At 43.1% G+C, this 12,224-nt stretch overlaps 5 protein-coding genes across 6 annotated transcripts; 2 read left to right on the top strand and 3 right to left on the bottom strand.

Annotated features, from left to right (window-relative positions):
* Window positions 1–791: 791 nt before the first annotated feature.
* Bcap13 lies at window positions 792–3,753 on the bottom strand. Of its 2 annotated transcripts, XM_024692429.1 has the most exons (4): window positions 2,678–3,753; window positions 1,508–2,624; window positions 1,405–1,458; window positions 792–1,218 (listed from the first exon to the last, which is right to left on the bottom strand). In XM_024692429.1, exons 1-4 carry the CDS (start codon window positions 2,858–2,860, stop codon window positions 1,019–1,021), a joined length of 1,554 nt encoding a protein of 517 aa, XP_024548205.1. In that variant the 5' UTR covers window positions 2,861–3,753; the 3' UTR covers window positions 792–1,018. The 2 variants fall into 2 exon arrangements, with proteins under 2 accessions (XP_024548205.1, XP_024548204.1); XM_024692430.1 differs by having other exon boundaries at window positions 792–1,458.
* Window positions 3,754–4,697: 944 nt separating this feature from the next.
* BCIN_04g02050 (hypothetical protein) lies at window positions 4,698–6,465 on the bottom strand. Its single transcript, XM_001557277.2, has one exon. It carries the CDS (start codon window positions 6,335–6,337, stop codon window positions 5,300–5,302), a length of 1,038 nt encoding a protein of 345 aa, XP_001557327.1. The 5' UTR covers window positions 6,338–6,465; the 3' UTR covers window positions 4,698–5,299.
* A 129-nt stretch (window positions 6,466–6,594) lies between these two features.
* BCIN_04g02040 (hypothetical protein) lies at window positions 6,595–7,612 on the top strand. Its single transcript, XM_024692428.1, has 3 exons — window positions 6,595–6,766; window positions 6,860–7,046; window positions 7,114–7,612. The coding sequence occupies exons 1-3, from the start codon at window positions 6,680–6,682 to the stop codon at window positions 7,482–7,484; spliced, it is 645 nt and encodes a 214-aa protein (XP_024548203.1). The 5' UTR covers window positions 6,595–6,679; the 3' UTR covers window positions 7,485–7,612.
* Window positions 7,613–8,010: 398 nt separating this feature from the next.
* Window positions 8,011–9,440, top strand: BCIN_04g02030 (hypothetical protein). Its single transcript, XM_001557279.2, has 2 exons — window positions 8,011–8,163; window positions 8,256–9,440. The coding sequence occupies exons 1-2, from the start codon at window positions 8,141–8,143 to the stop codon at window positions 9,289–9,291; spliced, it is 1,059 nt and encodes a 352-aa protein (XP_001557329.1). The 5' UTR covers window positions 8,011–8,140; the 3' UTR covers window positions 9,292–9,440.
* On the bottom strand, window positions 9,438–12,111 carry Bcrud3. Its single transcript, XM_001557280.2, has 4 exons — window positions 11,852–12,111; window positions 11,625–11,776; window positions 10,341–11,554; window positions 9,438–10,289 (listed from the first exon to the last, which is right to left on the bottom strand). Exons 1-4 carry the CDS (start codon window positions 11,895–11,897, stop codon window positions 9,929–9,931), a joined length of 1,773 nt encoding a protein of 590 aa, XP_001557330.2. The 5' UTR covers window positions 11,898–12,111; the 3' UTR covers window positions 9,438–9,928.
* Between the last annotated feature and the right edge of the window lie 113 nt (window positions 12,112–12,224).

Genomic DNA, 12,224 nt, shown 5'->3' with positions numbered 1-12,224 from the left:
CCATGACATGAACATCAATCCTAACCATCTAGCCCAACGAGTCATATCACAAATGAGGAGCCAGTGAGTCTTGAGAAGATTAATTACCCACGCAGGGTTGTAATTCTACCTGACGATTACTTTGATGTAACATGCAATAACAGTGCAATTAAAAAAGACAACCTCCTCAGATTCCTACACTTAGGAGAGTAAAACCTACTCACCCATCACATCCAACCCGATACCTAGTACATACTACATCTTCCCCAAACACCCAAATACCCCAGCATCTATCCACACAAAGAATTATTCATCCATCCAAACAGTATCTACCCATCTACAGCACGACCTTGAAATCGCGATAGATAAATCCCACTCTCGCGAGACAGACAGACAAAACCAAGGTCAAAATAAGAAACAAGAAGAAGCCAAAGACTGTCACTCAAGACGATCAAAGGTTAACTTAATAGTTGTAATGTAAGAAAAAGACAAGAAATACTCCCTCATCTACAACATCCTTTAATCTCAAGTGCGATTCCACACTCTCACTTTGGATTGAATTAGTTTCTCTTCTTCAAAGATGGTAAGATCGTAATCTTCAGACCACGTAGGCCATCCCTTCCGTTCTTATTTCCACATTCGTAAACTTTTAATTAGCATCTTCCTATTAATAAGCCACATGTTTTTCCACTCAGGATATAACATACTCGGTTCTTGATAAGAATATTGGAAAAACAATATCCAGAATATACCTAGGTATCAACGTACAGTATACACTCTAGTCGCAAATTTAAATCATACAGATTTAATCATGATCAACATACCCAGAAGAAACCTTGTTTATTTTAGAATCTCTATGTAAAATTGAATTATTCAATCCAGTCAATGTCATACCATAATCGCAGGCCCGGGCTCCATGTGCTATGCTATGCTATGCTATGCCGTAATATGCTGTCTAATTCATCGCGGGAAATTTAAAATCAAGTGTTCTGGTTTAATCTGTCCATCTTTTTAGAAAGACTTGGGTATCATTTTTTAACTAAAAAAGAAGAGTTTTTACAGTGATGATGACAACCATCAGAGAAAAGTGGCCATTAATCTGGTTTCCACTTGAGGTTTGAGTGGAAGTAGAAGATGCAGATGATGACGCCGATACAGCTGTTCCAGAAGACTGAGCGCTAGCTGAGGCTGATGCTTCCGGGAGCAAAGGATCCAAGGTTCCTGTTTGAACAGCAGAAACTACGGAGTGTGTGTTAGATAGAGATACAGAAGTAGAAGTGGTTACTGTGGATTCAGTAGCAGAAGTGGTTATTGTGGATCCAGAGCCAGAAAAAACGACGCTGGTAGGATCGACAATGGAAGTGCTAGTTCTATATACGGGGGTTTGTGCAGTAGGGGTAGGGGTAAGAGTAGAGGTAAGCCCACCAGAAGAAGACGTTGATGTTGCCGAGGATGTAACAGCTTTCTTCTGCGCCAAACCTATAACTATTAGTATATGAGCAGAAATTGAGGCATAGAATAAACTTACCAACACGATCTTGATCGACGTCAAACAAGGCATACACGTTCTTGAAGAAAGTATCGCCAATTAACCACGAGTTCGTGTCAACCACAGCCACAGCATAGACATTGCTTGTACACACCCCATCCACCGAAGGCCCTACCCAATCTACAGATGAAACATTATAGGTAACTCCAGAGAATGTAAAGGAGATAGATGTGGTGGTAGAACAAGGTACTGTCCATGTGTTATTGTCTGTGGTAACAGCATTGGGTACAAGTGAATGGAATGCTATCACATCTGTTGGTTGTCCAAAGATGTAAGATGTTCCACTATCGAGATAGCCCAATCTCCCAGTAGTACTAAATTGAGCATCGCCAACTCCCACGTTATCAAGAGGAAGTGCCCAATGATTTGGGCCGTTTTTTGCGACACTTGTGTAACTTAAACCGCCACTATATCGTGAAGTATCCGGGGCACCGAAATTAATTTCTCCAGTATTTGTACCATCCGAGGCACGATTTAAGTCCATTCCAAATACATTGGCCTTGAGAGACTTCGAGCTAACAATTGTCTGCAAGAAGTTGGGAACCGGACCAGTTTGTTGGGATAACCCTAGAATGCCGGAGAATGGAAAAGAGTTGAACTGATCACTAGTTTTATTGGCAATTCCTAGAGTTAAAGGAAGACTCATGCCGGCAAAATTGATTGTGTCGGTAGCATATGTTCCAGTGACATGGCCGGATCCGTACGCGATATCCAAATCCATATTGACCGATTTATAAGTCGAAGAGTCTGCTGCACCGAAGGAAGCACGAGTCTTGCATGCACTTGAGGTACAATCAGGGCCCATAACCCAGCTTGTTCCAGCTCCTGTGTCGAGCAACATCAACAAAGGATCATTCTTGCTCCCTAGTTCCACCTGAGCAAAATATGAGAAATCAGTTCCGGTCTGCAGGATTCCGGCGCTGTTAGTCTGTGAAGGAGTTGCTGCAGACTGAATTGATGATGATGAATCGTCATATTTCACAAGATTGGATTCACGCTCTTCGACTTTAGTAGCTTTAAGTCCCATTCCAGGGTTGTATTTGCGAATAAGTCGATCTGTGAGCTCGCGAATCTGGACATCTCTAGGTTTATTGACCTTGAAATAATGAGTTAGCCAAACAAAATCAAATCGAACCATCTTTAACTTACAGATGGGAGCTTTTGAACAAGCTTGAGAACAGCATTGTTCTCACGACTTTCCCCGCCTCTCTTGGATGTATCTGGGAGAGACTTGTATGATTTGTGCCTCCATTCAGGGACAAAAGGGTAAAATGCCGTGGAGAATTGGAAGAGTGCAAATAATGCGAGCAAGACGAACTTCAAGGACCACATGATTGGTGATATAATGAAGTATCTCAAGGAAGTGGGGTCTCGAAGTCAGCCAAGGGCCAGAACACAAGTCGAACTCTCAAGTGATGAATGTCGATTGTGATGCAGAACTTTGCAAAATTGGGTATTGTGTGAAGGTGAATTTCCAACGAAGTATGTGCTCAATTGGAGATCTCGACCGTGAATACTTGGTGATGGAGAAAAGAGTGTACTCGAGGGGATTCGAATCAGGTATTGTCTCTTTGGTACGATCAGACGGTTTGGATCGTATCATCCACTGCTGGGTGAATTTGGGATGAGCCTGACTAGAGTACCGGACCCTCTGGATTCTTGTTTAATATTAGATATTATGATTGTCGTGTGATAGATATAGATAATAGATGGATATAATTAAAAATGCCAAGCTGGTCAAAGACAGTGAAGCCGTCAACTGTGCCTGTTACGATGGAATATGTACGAGAGTGTAGAAGAAGAAAATGAGCCAAAGTCGTGAATGCCAATGGTGAGATCCGTATGGCAGCTTGAAGATAAGAAAAAGATGTCCCCTCCAAAGAAGCCGAAGATGATCCAATCTTATGAGACACAAAAAGGAAAGGCCGCAATTACGAAGATATTCGGGATGTGGTGAGGTGCGGAAGAGGCAGACGGAGACGGAGATGGAGATGGCGATGGCGATGGCGATGTAGAGAGAGGTAGGGGAGGGGAGGAGAGGGTTTAAAAAGGAAGCATGGAGCGTGGAAGGAGGAAAGAAGAGGCTGTTGCATTGCTTGGACTTGGCATGCTTGATTTGCTCTTTGATTCGTTGCTGGATCTGCTGCTTGACTGTTCCTGACTACTTCGGACTAGGAAGTGCATATTTTAAAATCCAGAATCCGAAGGTTGCATCAAAATGAATCAACGTGGAGGAGCTCTGACTAGCGTCTGTTCCTGGTGGGAAAGCGCAGGCTAAAGCCCAATTGGGTTAAGCTTGTTTATCGATTTGGCGATCATTAATCTCTGCTGCTCCGATTAGTTCCAGCATTTCACTGATTCAAGACCCTTTCATGTGCTTTTCTCCCCTTTGCACTCTTTCGGCCTCGTTTTAATATTTCTTTTAATCAGGGGTCAAAGATCTGCTTGCTTAACGTACTTACATGCTCAGAAGCTAAGCTTATGCTTTATTGTGAGTGGTTGCCAGCCGCTTCGGTGGCCTTCAAAACTGCATTGACAGTCTAGGGCCTCGGCAGAGTCAACCCACTTCAACCCACCGAGCCACCCAGATATCATCCCATGTTGTGGATGTACATACCTAAGGATGTATGATATCGTCATCATCAGCGATTGCTCCTCTCCAAGTGAGGGGGAAACAGAACTGACTGGCTATCAACCGCTCTTGGACGTTACGGCTGGCAAAGAGAAGGGAGTGGATGGATCGAATGAGGGCGAGAGGAAGCTGACGCGATAAGAATTCACGTCCTACTTAGTACACACACAGAGTCTGGATTGCTGATAATCCAAACTTCTAGATTGCTGTCTCCCTAGGTGCCTGCCTCCCTACCTCTCTCTCTATCTAGGCATTGGCGCTTTTTGCGTTTACGTATTGCTAAACACAGCCAAAAAACACACATCCACCACCACTAGGGATCTAGGTTAGTCATTTCAATGCAACTCTATAGCCAATTTTGGACATCAATACATAAAAGTCAATTCCATTAGGCCAATCACAATTTCCTGAATAATGGGATTTTTCTAAATTACGACGACTTACCGTCTGTGCTGAACGCCACATCAAGTATCTGAGAGAAGACCATGGGCAACTTGAGATGCCACTCGAGATTCGAGACTGTTCTGACTTTTTAATTGGTAATATACCTTTTTCAATTAACGAACCGTCTGAACTCTGAAACATAGAATCTGATCTCTCACGAGTCACTGCGAGACTACTTCAATCGTAATCGTGACCCTCTCTCGAGCCTCTACGGGCCTTACCGTGAGCGAAAAAGACGTTCCTGTCTTGGCCACCCAATTGTCTTGTCATATCAATATTTCCTTTTCGTATGTTGGCAGAGACCAACCGAATTGGATGTCGCTACTGCAAAAAGCCATGTTCGTGTTGCACCCGTGGCGCAAACCAGTCCGTTCAGATCTTGGTGGCGCTGTGAATCCCCCAGAAATGTTTCAATGCATGGGCCCCTATTGTGAAAATATTTGATGAATATGTTAACGGTCTCAATATCTGGGAAATTCTCGAAGTCTTCCAATATGGGTTCTTTGGTGTTAGGTTGTCTCTAACAAAACAACAATCACAAAATAGTCAATCATCTTTCTACCCTTTTCCTCGATTAGATGGTCTGACATTTAACCGAACGTTGAGAAATCTCCGTACGGGTTTGATTTGGGTGGGCAAACGGCTGGTAAAGAGGCACTTTGCATTACGATGTCTTACACTGAAGCCTTGAAACGTTATGTCTTGATGGATTGGGGAACCCGGATATCTGGCCCATATTCCAAATACCATTCATGCGCAGATTGGCTTATTCGTTGACCTCTAGCATCATCCGAGGAATTCTTGAAATCTTCCAAGGTTTGCAAAAACGCGAATCTACACTTCTCTGTTATATTTCCAGATGCCACCAAAGTCCTGAGAAATACCCATAAAGATTCCTCTTTCCATCTCAGTGAAATTGCCATTCCAATAACTTCTTCACATGTCAAGGACTTTTGGTCAATCGGAGACGTCGCTGTTAGAAATGTAGGTGAAGATAGACAGGATAATAGGAAAGACCACCCTGAGGTATCTCCTGGATGCCCCAAACACCATTTCTTTACATTATGTATTATAGTAAGGTATGCGGTCTCATCACCTTCCACCGATTTCATCAACCACCTCATGTGAGACCATGCATAGTAGTTTCGAGGATGCCTCTCAGCTGCCACCATAACAACCAATGTAAGATCCCGAGATACATTAAGAGGTAGATCCTTGGATTGACACAACTCAAGAAGCCATCTCCTATGGCTCCATAACGTCGGTGACTTTGTATGACGATTGAGGTGGGACGTTAAGAGACTGTCAACGAAACGTAGCTCGCTCTTCAAATCCATTTCCAGCTCAGAGACAGATTTCGTTCGAATACTCTGTATGAGTCTTTTTCGAGCATTACACGCCGTTAAATGTTCTGGATCTGTGAGGAGAATGACAGAAGTAGCATCCCGGATTTCCTTTGAATATTCGGTACCCAGATCTTTGAATTTGAAGAACACTTTCCGTGCAATAACAAACGCTTGAACAAGCTTGATTTTGGGTATGCCAACACTGTTCTCGAGGACTACTGTATTGACATTCTCCGGTAATTGACCTTTTCCAAGAAGCTCAAAGTCTATCAGTTCGTGAGAGAGAGAGTAATAAGGACCAAGTACTTTCACGACATCGTCGTAGACTTTTTGAGAGTCGCTGGCATTGATAGATGAAATAGCATCTTTATCAAGTGCTCGTGACATGATGTTGAACTTTGGGGTGGCAGTACAATGTGTGAAGACATTCAAATGATACTCATCTGGCTTACACAATCTATTAGTTGAATGGGCTTGAGAACTATGACATTCAAAAGGAATGTTTGTTCGCTGTCGTTGAGAAGATACTACGGTAGTTCTAGAATTAGTTTCCATTCTCGTGATGACCTCAACATGGTCCGAGCTTCTGAAGCTTCCCTACAAATTACAATGAGTCGAATATAACAAACAGCCCACCACCAAACGGACACGACACAGTTCCGACAACTACATTTTCAGGAAGTTTTCGAAGAAAGGAGCAGTCGGTTTCGACTACACAACTTTGAGAACATGCCGTCTCTACTCTTTACATGTTTTCTTGTCCAGCTACTCATCCACCTCGTCAACACTTTTGGTGCAGATGCGATCAATAATCTAGTAAGCTCCCCAAGCCTTTCCTTATACCTTTGTCCACCAAGTTCCTTTCCATTTCAATCTCTCTCTCTCCAAAAACTAGCTAACCAGTTCTAGCTATGGAATCTCTACAATATGTTCCCAACGCCAACATCGCAGTCCGCGGGCGAGCAAAAGAAATTGAAGCGAGAATTCATGAAAGTTCGTCATGAAATGAATGCTACGAGTAGTCAAGACGAATTTGCCAAATGGGCGAAGTTGCGCAGACAGCATGACAAGTTATTTGATCAGTTAGAGAAATCAAGTATGCCTTTACATACCCGACCCTACAAACTTCAATAAGTGGCTCAAATCTAACATCTCGCCCCCAGAATCCTCCCTCGATTCCACCAAATCTACCTTCGATTCCTCAGTCTCTACACTCCGTTGGTTGGGCACGAATGGTCTACGCATGTTATTACAATTCTGGTTCTCTAAGCAAGCTATGTTTTGGTTGCCCAAAGGATGGTTTCCTTATTACGCGGAGTGGTTGTTGAGTTTCCCCAGAGCACCACTGGGAAGTATCAGTATACAAGCATGGACACTTGCATGCGCAGCTGTGATTTTGTTGGTTAGTGATGCTTTGGTCGCAGTGGTTGCGTTAGCTTTGGGAACACAAACTGGTGCAAAGGCGAAGAAGATGGAGGAACCTATGAAGGCTGGTGGGCAAGGTACAGAGAAGCCTGGCAAGAAAGAGTTGTGAAGTTTACATCTCTTGATACGTAGATATCTTTACGAACGCAATGTTGTACGAATATTTTTACGTTTTTACGAAACACGAGAATATGATATAAAGAATGTCTCTCAACAATTAAGACGCAAAGATCCTCATAGCTAACGCTGAGATCATGCAACACGAGTGAGATGACTCTTGGCAGAGTACTTGGGGCTTGATCTGGGCATACTTTTTGACTGTGAGAGACCATTGAGAAATAGGTCGCCAAAGCTTCGAAAGTGCCACTACATGTGTGTCAAATTAATACTATACCTAATTGTTCCTACGAGGAGACATTGCAGTTCAAGGACAACAGAAGCATACGAGAGAACAAAATCATATTCTCATGCGCAAATGCATTGCTCACATTCCAAACAACTTATACTTGAGTTGGGCTGATTTGTAGTTGAGAAGATTTAGAGAAGGAAAATTTCGAGAATTTATTTATGCGGAATTATTTTGAGACCCCACACTAATGGAGACGCTAAAGAGACACTAACTATATCAAGCCACCGCCTTTACCATCGTTCCATGGCAGAATACCTTGGACTATCTTATCGCGAACGTGTTCTGAAGAAATAAAGAACTGATTCAAACTGCTAAATCTATGATACTTTTAACAAGTTGAGCTTCGCACATACATAATGGTGGGAATCTCGTTCGGGACGTATGTACCATTCTTGACTCTTGACTCCCATTTATTCTCTTAAAAATCTGCAATTCGCAGACTCACAGATTCACAAACTAACTCATCCACAGTATCAAGTCCATCGTAATATTCTTCGGGCCATTGATTCTACCCAAAGCAATCGGCTACTATCGATCGCAGCGCGCAGCTCCTCAAGCCCACGGCCTCGCAGTTCGACCCGTTCCTCTAAATGTATCTCGCGCTCTCACGATCCTCTTCATAACCTCTCTCGCTTTCCTCATTAAAACCTTCCCTACTTTTACCACTCCTTCGCTCTTCACACTCACCCAGTCCCGTCTACAAATTCCAACCGATGTCCTCTTTACTCGTCTACAGACATTACGTTCCGCTAGTCTTACTCCCAACGACGAAATCCTCAAAAATGCATTTACAAGTAAAGAGTCACGACTCTTATATCTAAAATACGGCCCAGATCCCATGATAAACTGTCTCTTCTGCACCCCCGAGGATCCTACATCCTACATGTTCTATTCCCTCGTAAGCATCGCCATACCACATCTTTTCAATCTCTGCGTTCTGGCTCTCGCAACCAGTACCCTCTTTATTGGCAAAGAAGCAAATATCTGGCGCGGAAAAGCCACCACTCTAGCCGGCGCAATCGCGATCCTCGATATCTATCTCGTCACACAATATAAACATACGAATAATTCTACTGCACTCAAACTTGAGGATATCGATCACTTTTATTGGAACATGCAACTTTATCGCAATATAGCATTAGCAGCACTAGATGGGCTCATTGGTTGGGTCCTTTACCTATCTTCCACACACCGAGCATTCCTCACTCCCCCTACGACTGCAGAGAAAATAGAAGCTACGACGAGAATTATAGACCAGGCGAGAGGGAAATTAACCGCCATGGCATTAATGCGTAACACGACGGTGAGAGATAAAGAGTTGAGGGGAAAAGTAAACGAATATTGGGTGAGAGAAGCGAACGTTATGTCAGAGGTGCTAGAGACTAGGGAGGTTGTGGATGGTGTTAGAAATGCATTGGAGGGTAGAGTTGATTTGGCAGTGGTGCAAAAAGAGGCAGATGCCTTTGCGGAGGCTGTTCTTGGGGGTGTAGGGACCGTGGTTATGTAATTTTATGGTGTGTTTTTTTTGCACGCATCAATACATCCTCAATTTTTAAATAGTTTTGATTTCTTTCAACACATTTTTTTTTTTTTTTTTTTTCAAACAAACCTTCATTGCAGAGAAGCTAGATCAAATGACATGAGCATAAGTTTTGACAAAATCACAAAAGCTCGTCTATTTTTAGAGTCTCCCCGCTAGCCATCTATCTATCCCTTTTCATTATCGAATCAGTACATCAATTAACCTCCCAAAAACGATTTGGAGAGCCACGAGGCAGGCGTACATCACGAGAACGAGAGGCCAATTCCAGATATGAGTAAGAATGATGAGCAACCTTGAAATGGCACGTGCAAGCAAGCAAAAAACAAAAGATTCAAGAAACCCGAGTATTAAAATTTCTCTTCGACACAAGATCTTGGGGCGATAATAAGCCAACCAAAACCATATATGATATGCTATTTGCCAAGATGAAATGAAACGAAGATCCATGGCCAACGCCACGAAAAAGAACCTCGTAGCACAATAAACAGAAGGCGTGAAAACCATAACAACACCCAGTATCACACCCAGTGAAACGCCCTCGCAATGTAGCTAATATACACCTCCATCTATTTCACAAATTACAAAGCCCTTCCCCAATACCCTATTTTGTTGCGAGAGTAGCTGAACTACTGACGCTTTCACTTCTGCTATCTTTGACACTTCCTTCTTCGGCGCTCTTCTCTAGAAATCCTGTCCAGAGTTCCGATAAAGATTCCTTTTGAGAGTTTGAGGGCTCGGTAAAGAATTCTGTGGATAATGACGGTGTGCTTGGTGTTCGGTGAAATGGTGACATCGGTAAGCGTAAACTATTACTTGAAGCACCTGGCCTGGCTAAGCCTGCTTGCTCTTTTTGCTCGTCTGTCCAGTTCAATAATGAAGCAATGACTTGCAGCACTTGGAATTTCTTCGGATCCGAACGATCCAATGAGAGGAAATGTAAAAAGTGGTTCGTGACAACTTGTCTATATTCATCAGTTCCAAACTCGAACTCGTAGTGTGGGGATGTAACATACCTATCAACATTGTCCTCTACCTTCGACTTTTTAATAAATCTCAATGCTTTCGTGAGGTGATCGTTAATCACAATGGCTTCATGACGAAGTTTGCCAATTAACAAGTTTTTTTCCTTGACTTCTTTTTCGAATGGTAGAAGTCGATTCAATTCTGTTTGCAGCGCTTCTTTCGAAGTCTCAGCCTCCACGCAACGAGAATCCGACTCCTGAACGATCTTTTTCAAGGATTGAAGTTGCTCATCATAGCTTTCGACCATCTCTCGGAGTTCTCGTCTTCGAGTCTCTTGAATTTCCTGCAAAGCTCGTTGTAATCCATCAACCGCTTGAGAATGGCTATCACGTTCGGCGACCGTGGTTTCGTATGCTTCTTTTTGAGCGGAAAATTGTTCCTCCATGTCAGAAACTCTACTCTCCAAATTCTCTCTTATAGATCTCTCTTCCATGGCCAAAACTTCCCAATCCCCCATGGCTTCTTTTGCAGCATCGGCTTCCTCTTTGAGATGTTTAGCTTGTTGGAGCAAATCTTCCCTTTCATGGACCCAATTCTGCTGTGATAAATTATTACGATTCCGCATGCTCGAAAGTTCTTTGGATGATTCATTCAGTTCATTCCGTGATTTGGATACCTCGTCCTCCAATCCTTGGATAGTACTTTGAAATGATTCCACTTGTGATTCCAAGTCTTCGATCTTCTCATTGGCCTCCGCCAATTCCTCTTTGTCTGCCTTTAATCGTTCCCCCAAGGTCGTTTTGATCGTATTGACGCGTGTGAGTAATGTATGATATTGAGATTCCCAATTCTCTCTTGAAGATTCAGTCTCCTCCAATTCTGCTCGGACTGTAGAAATTTCCTCCTCATGTTGGCTCTTGAGTGCGGCAATCTCATCCTTGTATTTTGCTTCGACAGACGATAGATTCTCGGAGTGTTGGCCTTTGACTGTTGAATCCTCTTCCGTGTGTTTGCCCTGAATATCCTCGAGGGATTTTCGTAATTGTTCAACTTCAGCGCGCAATGCCTGACGTTCCGCCGTCATTGCTTCCAGTCGAGCACTTGAGTCCAATTCATCTGATCCATTGCTTTCCGAGGCGCCATCTTCCTTCCCGGTGCTAGATTGTGTTGGCGCAATGGCGTGGCCATTGCCCGCGGAATCAATTTTGCGCCCGTTCGTTTGCGAATCTATGCTTGATGGAAATTGGGCGTCCTTTGGAGTATTCTGTCGAGAATTGTCAGAATGCGCTTGTGTTTGCTATATAGTGAGTTGTGAACAGGTGTCACTCTCGTACCACAGTTGACTGCCCAGATTCCTCTGGATTCCCTTCTTCTTCTTCTTCTGCTGCATTCACCGTGACATCGTCCACTTGATCTTGAATTTGGGGTATTTCTCCGTTTGATTTTGATTTGGCATTCTTCTTCTTCTTATTGCTCTTCTTCTTCGCTATTATTTTGTCAGTGTTTGGTCTTATAGCGTGAGCCTCCCCACCATAACAGCGATGTACAAGGGCAAACGAACCTGGAGAAGTAACATTAGAAGAATCCGTAGGAGCTGTGGCTGACATGATTTGATAATAGGAACAAGTTTGATAATAAACAAGAAACCTTTCTCTTTTGGACAAATCGCAGTTCAATTATTGTCAAGGCTGTGAACCTTTGAACATTGCTAGGTGGTATTCTCCAATTATGGTACAGTATATGTTTAGCCCGAAGTCTTAGAGCTGCGTAATGATACGTTTTAGGGTCGAAGAAGTTACCGTATTCGTATATATTTTTATCGGTTTAGTGCTAACCCTGTGTTTCCATTGACGAAGGGTCAGACCCCTTCGGCATCAATTGCAACTCATTCACCATGTTCATCTACAGTTATTCACGTGTGTATGTTTGATGAG

The sequence above is a fragment of the Botrytis cinerea genome, chromosome 4, assembly GCF_000143535.2.
Source record: "Botrytis cinerea B05.10 chromosome 4, complete sequence".
In the NCBI taxonomy this organism is placed as follows: Eukaryota; Fungi; Ascomycota; class Leotiomycetes; order Helotiales; family Sclerotiniaceae; genus Botrytis; species Botrytis cinerea.
Note: the sequence above shows the minus strand (reverse complement) of the source record. Positions and strands in the feature narration are given on the sequence as shown.